Source organism: Genypterus blacodes, unplaced genomic scaffold, assembly GCF_046128005.1.
Source record: "Genypterus blacodes isolate CSIRO-AG114 ecotype Tasmania unplaced genomic scaffold, CSIRO-AGI_Gbla_v1 ptg000055l_1, whole genome shotgun sequence".
NCBI lineage: Eukaryota > Metazoa > Chordata > Actinopteri > Ophidiiformes > Ophidiidae > Genypterus > Genypterus blacodes.
The window spans coordinates 6,945,132-6,961,155 of NW_027466867.1; the positions used below are offsets into that span (position 1 = coordinate 6,945,132).

The 16,024-nt window shown below is 46.4% G+C and overlaps 2 protein-coding genes and 1 non-coding gene across 3 annotated transcripts; 1 reads left to right on the plus strand and 2 right to left on the minus strand.

Annotated features, from left to right (window-relative positions):
• Positions 1–5,530: 5,530 nt before the first annotated feature.
• Positions 5,531–10,027, minus strand: fbxw10 (F-box and WD repeat domain containing 10). The gene is made up of 12 exons (XM_076151772.1): positions 9,520–10,027; positions 9,093–9,284; positions 8,247–8,377; positions 8,037–8,144; positions 7,840–7,943; positions 7,543–7,746; positions 7,350–7,471; positions 7,086–7,240; positions 6,840–6,982; positions 6,600–6,758; positions 6,256–6,500; positions 5,531–6,150 (listed from the first exon to the last, which is right to left on the minus strand). Exons 1-12 carry the CDS (start codon positions 10,025–10,027, stop codon positions 5,531–5,533), a joined length of 2,691 nt encoding a protein of 896 aa, XP_076007887.1.
• A 313-nt stretch (positions 10,028–10,340) lies between these two features.
• Positions 10,341–10,411, minus strand: trnag-ccc (transfer RNA glycine (anticodon CCC)). Its single transcript has one exon. It is a non-coding gene; the product is annotated as a tRNA-Gly (tRNA).
• A 1,368-nt stretch (positions 10,412–11,779) lies between these two features.
• prdm9 (PR domain containing 9) lies at positions 11,780–15,742 on the plus strand. The gene is made up of 5 exons (XM_076151790.1): positions 11,780–12,192; positions 12,464–12,741; positions 12,823–12,890; positions 12,989–13,179; positions 13,283–15,742. Exons 1-5 carry the CDS (start codon positions 12,096–12,098, stop codon positions 15,334–15,336), a joined length of 2,688 nt encoding a protein of 895 aa, XP_076007905.1. The 5' UTR covers positions 11,780–12,095; the 3' UTR covers positions 15,337–15,742.
• The last annotated feature ends 282 nt before the right edge of the window (positions 15,743–16,024 follow it).

The following is a 16,024-nucleotide window of genomic DNA, read 5'->3' on the forward strand; positions in this document are numbered from 1 at the left end:
GGGTCAGCAGAGTTTAAGGGGTTAGACCAATGCACTTGATTTACACACCTGGCAAAAAAAAGTGAAACATTTGGTACAACTTGAGCTGTTAAAGTCAAATATTTTGGAGATACGTGTGCACTTTGGATGAATTTAATCATTTTCACCCATAAAAGCACCGTCACCTCTTGACGGGTGCGTTCACGTTCAACTCCAAACCCCCCCCTTCCATATCCATTTCACACTTTATCAAATGCATGTCAGACTTGTTGACCGCGGCCAAGCAGATGTGTCACAGTTCTCCAATTATTGCAATTGGAAGGAACGAGAAGAAATATTACCAAACTCTTTAACACAGCGGGGCTCGGAATGTTGCTCTACTCCGCACCTGTCTGGGTTTATTCATTTTCAATTTTCAATAAAACAGATATTGCTCGATTAAAAAGGCAGCTATTAAAGTCTGAGTGTGAGATTGCATTGAAGAAGGCCAGTAGTCAGAAAATACTCGTCTCTCTACCCACAAGCCCATTCCTGACTCATCCAGCTTGGCACATTAAAATAACAGCCTACACACTGAAACAATTATGGGAATAATATGGGGTGTTTTAACAGCTGTAGGCCGGGGGAGGGCAGGGCTGGGGGGGGGGGGGGCTGCGTGCGGAGGGGGTTTTGGATGAATCGCCGGGTGACAAAGAGAAGCGAGAGATGCGTCACGCTGTTAGCCGCTGTCTCACACCGCGACCATGAAGCCAACATGAACCCGTTTTCACGTTTGAGAGGTTTTGATCACCTGTTGACTTCATTGACCAACATTGGAGTCTAAAAGATAAGCACCGGGTTCTCAAACTGGTCTCAAACACCTCCTGTGGTACGCCAGATGAATCAAAACAAGTTCCAAGTTCCTTTTGCAGATGTTTACTGTTGGCAAAGGAGGATAACTCTAAATACTTTCAGTACCCATGAGCCTCAGCGATGGTTGCCATGGAGGAGATGCCAGGTAGACGCACAATTCAGAGCTTCTTTGTTAATGAAATTATAAATCAAATATGAGACCATAATTGCATAATTGATTGAAAATTACACAGCGGCAGTGAAATTGATTTCACTGCCGCATATGGCTGAACATTTGAAGCTCTGTGATTGGATGTTTCCTGGGACATCCACAGGCCATTTCAATTGTTCCCCTTTCGATCACGCTTGCTCTCCTCCAGCCTCGGCCGGATGATGACTGATGCTCCTCTCTCCACACGAGCCTCTGGGAAAAGAACATAAGACGCTCAACTACTTGACCCAAAACATCTGCTGCTAATATGGGTCAGTTTTATCCCCGCGCAGGTCTCCTAAAGATCCCGCACATGACAACTAAATGAAAAACATAAATGGCATGGATCAAGCAGACTGCGTGTTGTTTCCCAGCACTTGTATCAACATGATAGGAAACCCACTGAGCTGTGAAATATCTGAGCTCGGACACCCGTCGGCTCGCCTCGGATTCCAAAAAAGGCTCTTCCTGGCCCAGGGTCGAGCTAGGAGAGCGAGAGAGGGAGACAGAGAGGGGGGAGAGAGAGAGAGCGGAATCCCACGCAGTGTTTACTGTACAAACAGCAGCCCAGTTATCTACTCTGAAGAATGGCATTGTTGTGACTGTTGCTGAAAGGTTAAACTGTGGGGCAGAACTTTGCAAAGGCTGAATCGCTTGAATATTCCAGGGATCTTTCAGAATTAGTCGTGTAGAATATGATAACCTTCTTCATCATATCACAATAACACTCAAATCCTTTAGTTGAGTCAAAGCTCCTGACAACTGATAAAGATAAGTTTTAAAAATCCCTAAAGTTGGACAGAATAGTTGGAAGTTTGGGAAGAAATTATAGAAATTCAGGGTGAAAACTGGAGAAATGTTAAGTCACAATAAAATGTGAGAAAATTAAGATTCACAGACTACTAAAAGAAGAGAAGTACCAACCTTCTGTTTGTAATTTGAGGTATCATTTAATTAGTTCAGATCAGTCTCAGCATTACTTTCTGCGATCTCTTTTCCTCTCTAAACTCCTGAGATAAGTTACATGTAACAAACGTGTGTGTGTCGCTTTCCAGAGACCTGGATGATCATTCACTTCATTGTACCGCTTCATACGTTCAGCTCGGGACCTTTAATCCTGCAGTTTCTGTGCCCACTTAGTATTTTCTTCTTCTGTGGTGCGTGAAGGCCTTTGTAGTGTTTTGTTACAATTGATTTCTGTCCGTTTTGAGGGTTTTTTTGGCCCCAGGAAACGGTGTCAGATGCTGTTTGTCATAACTTTTCCTGCGTGAATCGCCTTCTTGTTTCAAGGTGACGCCACCTCGCCACCCCTCCCCCGCCAACCCCTGACAATGGTACGCCCCTGCCGACCTCTAAATAGGGAAGTTTTATGCAGCCGACCTTTGGCCCTTTACGTCTCCGTATTTACGTCTGAGAAAATAGTGAAATTATGACACTTAGCTCTGTCGCCTGTGTGTGTCTGGAGTGGCTCTGTGTGAAGACTGGGAGGCCATTGAGTCTGAGGGGTCAAGCCTTGACACCCGGCTCTCCGGGCTGAATAGTGGAACACATTCACCCTAGCATCTCATGAAAAACGTAAGAAATCCCCTTTTAAAACGGCTTGTAAAGTGTGTTATTAAAGCCACTTCACACTGCTGTTAGATTTTGTGTTTAATATTCAATGACGTAGCATTTTGACACAAATTATAACGGCTATAAACAATTTTGAATACTTCTTAAACTGTCAGCCAAATATACAGTGACACGATAATAAAATCAATAAGACAGATGAGGCGTAAACAACAGAAGCATTGATAATTGATTAGGAAATTCAACTCTAACCTTTAAACACTGTGCTAGTGGGCCCCCTAGAGGACAAGTATGAACCTGCAACTGTAAACAAATCCCATCCCCTGTCTCACCTCCAGCACCTGTGTGTGAGATGTTTGTCTTATTTGTCTCTGTGTGGGTCTTTTGTATGGAATAGGTCTTGCAGATAGAAAATAATCTCTTTGTAATTTTCAAAAATGCCTTCCAGATGTCACTCTGTGAAGCCAGATGGTCCCCATACACAATCACTCAATTCATAAATGGAAAAGAACGGGGTTTTTTTCAACTTTAATGGAATAAACATAAACAAAATCAAGAGCTGAGGGGGAGGTCTTGGTCCCGTTAAGCGCCTTCACCGTCCAATTTCACGTTGGCTCCAATTGTACGCACACAGAGCACAATCATTGCACGTCGGGCCCCGGCTAATTCAGGTGTCACCTCTGCAGTCCATATCGGGGCTCTTTGACATATGTTAGAGTCGAGGCCATCTGCGGGCGAATCATCTGTCGGAGGGGGTCGAGCCTGAGTCTTTGTATACACGGAGACACAAGCCAGCAGTAGCCTCTTTGATCATCTTCCTGATGTGTGGTCACGGCGGTTTCGCCTTCACTCTTTTGGCTCAATCAAGGAACCTCGTGAATTCAGCGAGACTCAACTCCCAGAACACAGAACCTGCGCTCTGCAGAGAGAAGAGGAACCACCGAGAGATCCAATCAATGAGCAATCAGATTCCCTCTTATCTATACGGCTTGGCTGGACGTGGATGTTAATCAGTCCCATATCTCGGTAATGGTGTTCCCGTTAATTGCCTCCCTTCGTTGTGGCCGTATCCCCTTTCACTTATGATCTCTATCTGCAAATGAGGTCAGAAAGCCATATGGATCTGGTTTCCACGTTGGCTCCGCTGAATCCTAACAGGGGGACGGATTGGAAAGAGCGCCGGCCGTGTGGCCTGCTGGCGTTTAAAGCCGCTCTGAGATGGAGGCTCTTGTCATCGCTGCATTGATGTCACCGTTCTGTCAGGCCCCCGATGTTCTCCATTACCATCCTTGTTTCAGTCAAGCGTCAACTCCTTCAACGGTTTCTAAGATATTTGTGGCTGCCTTTCAGAACAATGTCCATCTTTAGAGTCTGGAGGAACCACAGCGGGGGAGCTTTAGCCTCTTTTCAACTAATGGTTATTCTTATCGTGAGTCAGGTCCCCCATGAGAACGCTGTGATTTGCATATTCATTGAGCTCATGCATCTGATGCCCATCTTGTTAGACCTGCTAACGGTGTGATATCTGAACTGCTCCAGGGCAAGTCAGCCTCCCGTCTGAGTGACATGCAAATACAAAATAATGCAGAAATCACGACACTATGAATCACACTCTGAACCATGACTGACCCGCCCTGTGAGGAGGATTTGGGTCTTGAGTTCAGATCTGCTGCTGACACGGCATGACAAAAATAGAGGAATTTATTTGACATATGAACTATGATGCAAATATTCAGCTTTGGAGACGTAGAGCCATGTAGATGAAAAGGTCGCCTGGGTCGGACTGAACAGTCTTTTGTTGCCGCGTCCCCCAACCTCCAACCCGTGTAACCTTCTTTCATTATAAAGGGGTGACTGTCATTTCTCTCCAGCCTCTCCTGAGCTTCTGCCCTCGTGCATAAATAAAGCCACAGACCTTCTCTCCCCAGCTAACCCTTGGGCCAGCTCCAGGGAGCAGAAGGTCTAAGAGCATTCCTCCATGAAGACTTTCCCTTTTCCACCTTTGCTTTGATTTTACGCTCATTATCCCCCCTACCGCTCTGCTGATCCACAACAAGAGACCCCCATACCTGATGGAACAAAGGGGGGTGCTGTGCTCCCCGGTGAAGCTAAGCTGGGCTCGGGGGGCAGGCTGGGGACTTGCATTGTCTCCCTACATCACGCTTCCACAAGAGAAAAGGGGGAGGCGGCATTATCTGCAGTTTTCTGCAGACCAAATCAAATTAGCAGCAGAGCTCTGCTGAAAGAGGAGCTTCTCCAAAGTGGGACATCTTACCCAGTCAGCTCCCCTCATGCCCCTTTGTACTTCAGGGGTACCCAGCTGTTATACCACTGTTGTGAGGGAGGAAGACCTTCCCTCCCTGATCTTCAACCTCCTCGCCTCTAATGATGCCCCCAAGGCAGCAGGGCTAGAGGGCAGGTGGCAGGGTGAAAGGTCTCCAAACTCCTCTCAGTCTGATGACTACACTGAGCACCACAGACGCTACAGATCCTCCAGGATTCTATGTTGTTAAAGTGGTATAACTGTTTTAGTAAAGGTAAATATGAACTATAGGATTACTAAAGAAAGAAAAATGTCAATGAGCTTTCTAAAAAATGTGCAAATCTTACTTTTACTTTTGAAGTAAACTCATTCACAGGGACAAATCACTAAGAAATGTGTTAAAGATAATACAAAAACTGAAAAAATATACAGATTTGTCGAGATACATTTAAGAAAAACATAAAATTATAAATGAAAATACAACTTGAACTAAAAACTAATTGTAAATGTTAAACTGCATGGTGTCACGCGTCAGCTGATGCAATACTGACCCCTAGTGGCCACAAAGTGCAACATCACTTTTAAAAACGTTTCACAGAATAGATAACTTCTATTATTAAACATGTAAACCTTTGACTTTGCTCTCCACACTCTTCATCTTCTTCTTCATCTTGTGCTCACTGCTCTGTACGTGCTCCCTCCGGGCTCTGACGCTCTGTTTCAGCCTGAACTCTGCTTGCTCTCTGAACAGCGCCACATTTCAAGCAACAGTCGTGCGTCGGCCTCTTGAGGATGGATTCGGGAGGCCGTGGGCCCTCTTTGGCACCCGTCCTCCTGACTGTCCTTTGTGTGTCAGCAGCGTGAGAAGCACAGCGATGGGGCTGCGTCGCCGTGTCAGGGGCAGTGGCGGCGTCTCTGACATTGAATGTGCTTCTCATGTTTTCACCCCCAGTTCTCCTCAACACTGGGACGCAGGTTTGGGCCCTTAGTGAACACTTTGGAGTCTGGAGGGTCCGTTTGGGGGATTTGGGAGACCTGGGGTGGGAACCTAAAGCACTGTGGTCAGACTGCGATGGACCCGGTGGTGGGTGAGCGCTCCAGCAATCTCGCAGGGCGGCGTTGCGCTCCATGTTGACGCTGGTCTCGTCTCTGCAAAGCGAATGCTGGAGGGCGCTGACCCTAAGGAGGATGCTGTCGCGAGTCAGAGGATGATGAGTACCCCTCTTCCTCACACGTTCAGACGCGGCCTTCTCACTCAGCAGCACTGAGTTCTTCACAGGCTCGCAGCACGGCGTGGCTGTGAAAGAACAAAAGCCACAATGTCAACATTTTTACAGCAATAACAACAGAATGTTACAGCAGATCGACATAATGTTGGAATACATTTCCAGAGCATACTCACCCCCCTGTGTTCTGGCTTTAGAAGGGGTAAACAGGCCGCGGGTTTGGGGTCTAAGTGTGGTCTGCTGATTTGTACAAACGGAGGCGTTGGGAGTCTTTCCGAGTGAAGATGAAGATTTCTCTATCACCAAACGAGCCGGAGCCGCCGCACCACACCGCACCACTTCCACCAACTCTGTTGCGTAATCCCAGGACACTTTGGAAAACTGGCAGAGCTTCAGATCACATGTAGTGTTGACTAATATTCTGAAAGGAGGCACGGAAACAGAGAGGAAGATGTTATTAATTTGACATTGAATTTAGTAAATTCAAGTAATTGGTTGAGAGCGGATCAGACTCTCTCACTTGTTGTCGTGGAAATGCACGGACAGCACGCGGTTGGACTCATCCGCCACTGCGAAGACTCTCAAACAGTCGCCAGTGAGGAAGTTAAATATGCGAATCTTTCCGTCCACGCAGCCGGTGATGAGACGCAGATAGGTGAGCGTCAGAGATTTCACCTCCCTGGAGAGCAGAGGATATTTACGTTTAAATATCTGTTCATTGTTGCTTATCAGGGTGGAGTTATGTCTTGTTGGTGCTTACTTTGGGTGGTTAAAGTTCATGAGGCACGACGTGGTATCATGGTTGGTGCTCCATGTCATGACCTGACCGCTGGAATCCGCTGAGATAAGATACCACTGGCTGAGGAACAGACATTTTACCGAGCACTGGTGGGCGTCGATCACCTACAGGGATGCAATACATTACGCCAAAACAATGACAAAAGTCTTGAATCACACAATAACAAAGAGAACCTCCAGAAATGTGAGTCATGTTAAAGACGCTCACCCTCAGCAGGGATCCGTCTTGCATGTCCCAGTCTTTGATGAGGCCCTTTTCACAGCTGCTGCACACCTTCGTCCTCCAGATCTTCACACAGCGGACAGAGGAAGGGTGCTTGAATTTGTACTCCTCGTATGGCTTCCCTGTGGCCAGACTCCACACTGGAATTGTGATTAGTGTTTAGTTTAATTCCAGATAATAGAACTGATGACTGAAACCCTTTTGAAACAATGATCTAATATGTTTCATCAACCCTATAAATCCCTTTACCTTTGACTTTACAGTCTTTAGCTCCTGAGACCAGTGTGTCTTCATGCACGTCGATGCAGTTGACGCCTCCGTTGTGGCCGTGCAGCACCATCACACACCTATCTGTCCTCAAACTCCAGCATCTAGGCATAAGATGAAATGTTAACTAAACACGTAACGGCACAGGATGCAGCAGCTCGTATCTTCGGCTCACCTGATGGCCGCGTCGTAGCCGGCAGTTATCACCAGGTCTCTTTCCTCGAAGAGCAGCACCGCCCGGATGCTGCCAATGTGGCCCTTCATCGCTCCCACGTCTCTGGGTTCCGGCGCCACGTAAAGCAAGCGCAGCACGCGGTCCTTGGAGCCCGTAGCCAACAGTGATCCACCTCCATAGTCCACCACGCGGTATTTGTCTTTCCTTAAACCAAGTACAACCAAGAATATCTCATTTTTACATCAGTTAACATTAATAGGGAACTGATTTGATGATTATGATAGAAAAAACACAAACCTCTCCAGTAGAACTTTCATAAAAAACGCACCACAGTAAACATTTCGCTCTTCCAACTGCACTGTTGTGGTTTCGCTGTGATGCGGAGAATCAAAAGGTTTGGCCTGTTAAAACGAGCAAACAGGACAGATCAGTTGCTATAGTGACATTAAATCGTTTTTGGGGTACAAACGCTGGTACGAAACAGATGTGTTGACCTGCTGCAGTGTAGAATCCACATCTTCTCTCTCAACAGCTGTGACAGGAACAGTGACCTCAGTGATGTTGGCATACGTTGAATTGATGACATCAGTGCTCTTGTATTGCTAGAATAGAAACTGACATGAATAAATACAGAAGAGGCTTTATGTATTGATTTGATTTGTTTTGTACCTGATTGATTAGTTCCTACAATATAAACGTCCTACCTTCAGCATCGCCTTAACTTGCTCTCGAAAGTTGCTTCTGAAATTGATTTCCTTCCAGGTCTCTTCTACAAGGCGCTGCCAGTACAAACAGACCTTTTGGCAGCTTTTCAAAGTACGCTCATCTAACAGACCTAGAAGATGCATCACACACACACACACACACACATACATAATGTCTGAATGCGTGCAAAATATGAGTTTGAGAAACAGAGAGAAGAAAGGGTAAATAAAACACGTAGAATTATTTGTGTCCTATTATAAGTGAGACGTTCTTTCAAAGTGCGCTGCATTCTTTTGAAGCTCCTTACAGCCCAGCAGCCTTTTCCATTTGATACACTTCCCTGTGAGTAATGTGTCTTTTAATGTCTAGACAGCGCAGGCAGCAGACTGGTTACTGTGGAGTGGGTTGCCTGGCAGGGCTTTGTTGTGCTTCTAACCAAGGGAGACCCACTTCAATGGGAGATTTAACAAGAGCATTCTTGAGTAATTAAGTTACATCCCCATGGTATCATTATCCCCACTCGCTTGCTTTATCAATTCAAGGACAATGCATACTTCACACTAGACTGTGGAGGAAAACAAAGTAAATCTGCTTTGCCTGTGGATTTCTATTTTCCTGTCCTCTTCGTGTAGAGTGTGTGCGTGTGTGTGAGCATATCTTGAAGAAAGAGAGGGTAAAGATGTCATCATCATGTACACAAACATCAACACAACCTACAAAAAACATGAAAAATGACACGGGGCATAAATATAAATGGCAAAGTTGCAATCTGAGTGTAAATATCACTTAACTCATGAAGGTGGCGTTGTTTAGTGTTTAGCGTACACTTTACACACAGCTCCTACCTAATATCCTCTTGGCCAGTGGAATGGGGAGGCAGCATATGAAGTCTTTGTATCGGCTGACTCCAGCCATAGAGGAAGAGCATCCAGGTACCACCCGGAGAGCAGGTTCCTCCAAGTCTTCGTCACTGTCCTCACACTCAACAGAGCTCCTTAACCCAGCGTGCTTGCTTTCAAGGGTATGGTGATTGCTCCCTGCTGAGAAGTAATATATAAATAATAATAACTATCTATCCTAATCCATTCACCCAGCACCCACTGAGTGAGAGGCAATGTTCACCTTTGACAAATATGCAGGTAAAATGTTCATTCGTAGCAGTAATAGTAGTATGTGTCCTTTAGCGACATCTACCGATAGTAAGTAGGAATTACAACATCTAAGAAGTTGATTTCAGATTTATTGCATTTCATTAAGGCTCCATTTAATTACCATTAAATTGCAGAAATCCTCGACTTTGTCTCACCAGTAGCACGCCGGTTAAGTTACCCAGCATGCGTAGCAGTTCGGGGTCACACCGTGAAAAAACACGGCCAAGATAGTTTGATTTAACCCTGTCTGGACTTCTGGTGAACCAGTTCCAGATTGGAGACAAGTCGGTCTCCAGCAGGTCTCCTTTCTTCGCTCTGGTGGGTTTAAGATTCTTCATATCCCTCGGGGACATCGGTGTTCTCGACCTGGCGTACGTCAACCACGGCGCTATTTGTCGTGCCCTTTGGGTGCGTTCGAGCATTTTGACGTTACTGCAACGTAACAACAGCCCCACCAGGAGCCTCCTCTTGCATGCGTCCGCAGCATTCCACAAACTCTCGGTGGATTCCAGGAATCTTGTGGCAAAGACGCACGGAGGGCAGATGCCACACATATAGAGGCATCCATCCGCCTTGGTGAAATCGAGCTCCCAGTGCGGAACACTGGGACCCGATTTAAGCGGCATCATGGTGTTGTATCAATTACTGTTCCTTCATGGTAAACTGGTCTGCACTTATATAGCGCCTTTACCCTAAGCGGTTTACAATGACCTCATAATTACCGTTTGCATGACCCATTAAATCTTTGTTCTGCCGGGGCGAGGTAGTAGAACAAGTCGTCACCAAGCAACAGGAGACAAACAGGAATTGTCTTTCTTCTTTACAAATGCTCATTAAACGGAAGCAATGTTGCAACACAGGATCTTTGCACATAATGTATGGGTGGAATTTTGTTTGTTTTATAGATTTCAGTTATGATGTCACCCGAAGGGCAAAAATACGTGCGCCGCCCGGGAATCGAACCCGGGTCGCAAGAATGGGAATCTTGCATGATACCACTACACCAGCGGCGCCGTTGAACGATAGGCGCCCCCACTCAGTATAGATCGTATCACAGCGTTGACAACATTACATTACACGTTTGTCTTATTTTTATTTCAAACCATAATTGACATTGTAAGTTTTTCCATATTTTTTTCCTTTGCTGAACGGACCAGATTTGATGGCTTGAATGAAGCAGGTACATTTAAAAACCCTAGGTATCATTATCAATGCAACACAAATGGCAAGAATATATTAGATTACATTAGATTAGATTAGATTCAACTTTATTGTCAATGAGCAAGTACAGGTACAAGCCAATGAAATACAGTTAGCATCCAACCAGAAGTGCAAAAGTGTACTATTATATATACAGAATACAGAATAAACTATATACCCTTTATATACTAACTTTAATTATAAATTAATAAATATGTAAATAGTGCAAAGAGTCTTAGTGCAAAACGGAAGTGAAATGGAAATGATCAGTGCAAAACAGAAGTTGTGCAAATGGCAGTGGAGTGCAAGATGATGTGGGAGGATGGAGTAGAGATATAAATCAATATCAAGAAAAAATGGCAGTGAGTAAAATCCCCATCCTCCATCCACACATGATTTTAGCATAACTTTATCCCTTCAACTTTAACTTTGAGGACTTTTTTGTGTTTTTTGTTGCATAAATGTTGTTACTCTTCTTTCACTCATCATCAAACAACCTGAACCTGGACGGAAGTTACAATTCTGCATTTTTACGTGAGAACGTTCAGTTCTCTTGTTTGCTTCAAATGAAATTAGTAACATTGAATTAACTCCTGCTGGTAATTAATACGGGAACAGAATTTTGCTGTTTTGCTTGACCTTTTAAGCCTATTTAAATTGAGTTTGACATACTTGACGTACTTCCACTTAAAGCCAGAAGGGGGCGGTAAATTATATTAGCTGAACTCGTTCCAGTGCAGCCTTCACCCTTCTGCACCCTGTGTGTTGTGATCTGTTTTATCATCTTTATATTCTATTAATTCCTTCATAATTCATCTTTTTTATATTCTACTTTATCGAAAATGCTCTCGGTGCTCATTAGGTCAAATAGCGTAAGATGCCTCGAGGAACTGTTTGTTGTTATTTCATTGCCTGCCAACCAATCTAAGTAGTAGGATGAAATTGGAACGTATTACATTATTAAACTATATGTAATAAGTCACACAGTATCCCGATTGCCATTTTCGTTTCATCTGTTATTGTTACTAGTGTGCCGGGTCAACTGGCGTCATGGAAACATAAATGAACGTGTTACGTCAGTCGCATCAGCTACTTTCGCTCTGATTTAGATCGCGGCTTTTGTTTTGAAAGGTACCCGGGCTCTTATGTTGAAAGCGGAAATCATGTACTTCCGGGTTGTAACCCCAGCCTGTGTTTGTTATCTGTATAAGAAGAAGAAAGCAGTCAGGCGGCTGAAATGAGCCTCTTCGTCTCTCATGTGCCGCTTTGGATGCAACAAAACAATAAGATAAGCTGAGAGGAATGCCGTCGAGTTAGCTGACACTGATAACTCGGGCGGAAGTGCAACTTTAACGCTCCGCGGCTGGAATTGTTTGCCAACTCACGCTTGACAGTGCGTTAGCTAAAGTCAGCTGAGGAGCCGAGGAGTCTCTGGTGAAAACAGCAAGCCGGTCTTTATTTTCAAAACTGCAAAACGTGACAGCAGAGTGTTCACATATGGCGAATAGACGCAGTGTCGTTGAGTGGGTCGAGACAACCGAGGAAGTAGTTGCGACGGAGGAGAATCTGCCCCCTGACGACTGTCCTCATGAAGGTACGATGCAAGTTCACTCCAGTGGACTAAAAAGTAACAATTTGAGCTATTTCCTCTCTAAATATATTTCCTATTAGTGCTTCTAATGCTTGAACCAGCAATAACGCCAGTTCAGAACTTAATGGATAGAAGAAAACGCCGAGTTTGTGTTGTTTTTGTCTCTAATGAGGGTTTATGAGAGCTGTAGTATTAGTGAGATATTCATATGAATGTTTATCAAGAAGCATCAAAGCCTTATTGCTGTTTCTCTCCCTCCTGTGTGTTTGTACAGGTTGTGAGGAGTGTCTGACTCTGTTCCACCAGCAAACTGACCCCTCCACTAACAACGGCCCGTCGTTTATCCTCAACTTTCCTGCGAGCGCGGGCGTTCCTCAGAGGGCCCTGCTCACTCTGCCCTACGGCCTGATGGTAGGTAGGTCCAGCATTCCCAGCGTAGGGGTCGGTGTGATCAATCAAGGAGCGGCGGTGTCTCCCGGGATGCATTTCGGACCCTACGAAGGGGAAGTGAGCACCAAGGAGAAAGCCCTGGCCAGTGACTTCTCCTGGGAGGTGAGAGAAAACTGGAATCAACGGAACGACAAAGTGAGATGTTTTTGATGTGTGTATTTATCTTGAAAATGTCTTCCGCAGATATACAAAGGAAAAGACGAGTATGAGTACATAGACGCAGCCAGAGAGTCACATTCAAACTGGATGAGGTAAACAAAGCATCACACACTTAGAAGACAAATCCAGATCTATTCACACACGCACAGATAGGAGAGGTGGTCATTTTAAACCCTTTTTTTATACGCAGGTATGTGAAATTTGCTCGTAATGAAGACGAGAAGAATCTAGTGGCTGTCCAGTACAAAGGCACCATCATCTTCCATTGCTGTCGCAGCATAAACGCTGGCGAGGAGCTCATGGTTTGGCCCAGCAGCAAGCTCTCCACCCAGCTGAGTGAAGCTTGGAACCGGGTCTGGTGTGTGAAGCTGAATGCAGCAGGTAAGATAAGAATTGAGTCCTGGTGATTATTAAAAATTAATACATCAATAGAATTGCGTCGATCGGTTTTGATATTTGGTTTCTCCTCTGTTCTGATTTGTAGTGAGCAACGCAGCAGCCACGTCGGAGATCTTCACGTGTTGTTACTGTCAGCTGTCCTTCACCACAGAGGCCTACCTACAGCTCCACACAGAGTACTTCCACTTGCAGCCAGAAGGGAGGAGTGCGGTACAAACTGTTCTGCGACCTACAGCACCCCAGGCCTCATCGTCTGAAGACCCAGTCAGGGCCAAAACATGCTCCGATTGCGGGAAGAGTTTCAAGCAAATCCGTCATCTCAGGAGGCACAAGCGCTGCGTCCACCAGAACAAGCGTCCCTACTGCTGCCAACAGTGCAGGCGCAGTTTCAGCCAGGCGTCCGGCTTCATCAGACACCAGCTGACGCACAAAAAGCAGGGTTTAGTGAAAGAGAGGATGCCGGCGCCCGATCAGGACAAAGAAGAGACTCCTCCGCACGTGTCAGAACCGACTAAGGGCGAGGAAGCGGCAGAGATGATTGCGAGCGGAAATCTACAGGAAACGGTGGCTGAAACTGAAACGGAGAACAGGATGTCTGAGGTAGGTGAACATCTCGTCAGTTGCTCGGATTGTGGTCAGAGCTTTAGTAATGGGGCGGTCCTGAAGGAGCATAAGGTCACAGCCCACAGCGTCCTGCGGCCGTACGTGTGCAGCGTGTGTCGCATGTGCTTTCGTCAGTATTGTGACCTGGCCAGACACCTGCAGCGCCACAAAACCAAAGGTCAAAGGACAGAACAAGCCAATCCGTCTCAGGGGGAAACGAGCGCGGCGGCTTCCTTTCCCTGCACCGACTGCTCGCTGGCTTTTCCTTCGGAGGACGCCCTTCAGCAGCACCGGAGTGTTCATCAGTCTGAGGAAACCCCCGAAACGACGCCACTTGCAAACCAAGAGCCAGTGTCTGCCGGCGACAACCTGAGCCTCGATCCAGATTTCACCCCGTCTGTCGTCAGATCTCCCTCTCAGCGGCCGCAGCGAGTCGGCGCCAGGTCCAAACTCTCCGCCCTCACTAAACTCATAGCGCCGAAACGAAGGGCGCCCATTTGCAGGAAGTCGTTACCGAGCGGCGCAGCTCAGGCCGAGAGAGACGGTGGACCAGAGGCGCCCGACGCTACCGAGTTAACGCCGAAGAACGGAAGCGGAAAGGGAGTGAAATACAAATGGTACAGCTGCAGCCACTGTAAGGTGACATTCACAGAGCCAGACGAGCTGGAGGCGCACAGGTGCACGTGGAAGCAGCACAAGTGTGACCAGTGCGGGGCCACCTTTAAGAAGATCGGCTTTCTGAAGAGGCACGAGCGGGTGGTGCACACGGAGGCCAAGTCCTACAGCTGCGACAACTGCGGCACGGCCTTCTCCAAGCCCGGCAAGCTGGAGCAGCACAAGAAGGCCTGCGAGAAGTATTACTGCACGTCCGAGCTCTTCCCCTGCTCCTTCTGTCAGTTTTCCTTCACGATGAAGAGGTACCTGGTCAAGCACATCAGGAGGCACCACCCGGTCGAGTTTGTGTCCCAGTGCGACAGCCTGATGGATCAGCTGGAGGAGGACGAGGAGGAGGAGGAGGAGGAGATGGAGGAGAAAGAGTACTCCTGCCCTCACTGTGCAAAGAGCTATCTGAGCGCCCGGGCTTATAAGGCTCACACGTGCTTCCAGCAGGTGAAGATCCTCTACCTGTGCACCGACTGCGGAAAGGGCTTCACCAACCAATACAGCCTGAAGCAGCACCAGCGCATCCACACGGGCGAGAAGCCGTACAGCTGCCCGCACTGCGCCAAGAGCTTCACCTACACGGGCCAGCTGAACGTGCACCTGCGGACCCACACGGGCGAGAAGCCCTACCTGTGCACGCACTGCGGCGAGAGCTTCCGTCAGTCTGGAGACCTGAAGCGGCACGAGCGGAAGCACACGGGGGTGCGGCCCTACAGCTGCCCCGACTGCTGCAAGAGCTTCAGCCGCCCGCAGAGCCTCAAGGCGCACCAGATGCTCCACCTGGGACAGAGGATGTTCAAGTGCACCCAGTGCGGGAAGAGCTTCTCCAGGAACTATCACCTCAGGAGGCACCATCAGAAGATGCACTCGTGAAGAAGAAGCTTCCAGTGCTATGTTTAATATGCTGGATATTTAATTTAATTTGAATTTAAATTTTCTTCCTTTTTTTATTTAATTCATGTCCAAAGTAATGGACTGGCATTATGTCACTGTTACCCTGTAAATAAAGACACACACACCATCTTAACCATCACTGTTGACCATTTATTCCACAAAACACAATGCAAAGCATGTGCACTGTACAAGCCTTATTATTATGAAAATACTCATAATCATGCCAGTTTTTTTCAATCCTACTAATCGTAACTGTTTTTGTCGTCACCAGGTCTGTTTGTTTTTTTGTATACATAACACAGTATAACTTTCTCTATTGAATTGCATTGTTTTGTCAGTTTTTGTCCAGTTAGCTCATATTTCCACCTTGACTAGATTATAAACATTAAGCAAAATTAAAATACTTCAGTCTTACCTGAACTATACAAACTGTACTGGTATGACGGTTTGACACGAGTAGACTTGTTGGTTTGAACTGTGCGTGAATTGAAACAGGTAGAGGAACCTGGCAGTGTGTTTCCATGTGCTACACACAGTCGGTGTCAAATGCAGCTGCTGGTTAAGAGTCGCAAGCTTTGTAATTCTAATAACTTCGCTGCTGGTAGAAGTGTCTTTAATAAACCCGAGTCCGGTCATGTTTCTTATCAGTAGTTAACTAACTTAACTA

Coding starts and splice junctions, on each gene's coding strand:
- prdm9 (XM_076151790.1), top strand. CDS start 12,096: ATGGCGAATAGACGCAGTGTCGTTGAGTGGGTCGAGACAACCGAGGAA. Junction 12,891..12,988: donor TCACATTCAAACTGGATGAG/GTAAACAAAGCA, acceptor TTTTATACGCAG/GTATGTGAAATTTGCTCGTA. Junction 13,180..13,282: donor TGTGAAGCTGAATGCAGCAG/GTAAGATAAGAA, acceptor TCTGATTTGTAG/TGAGCAACGCAGCAGCCACG.
- fbxw10 (XM_076151772.1), bottom strand. CDS start 10,027: ATGATGCCGCTTAAATCGGGTCCCAGTGTTCCGCACTGGGAGCTCGAT. Junction 7,241..7,349: donor TAAAGACTGTAAAGTCAAAG/GTAAAGGGATTT, acceptor TCACAATTCCAG/TGTGGAGTCTGGCCACAGGG. Junction 6,759..6,839: donor ATGAACTTTAACCACCCAAA/GTAAGCACCAAC, acceptor TCTGCTCTCCAG/GGAGGTGAAATCTCTGACGC.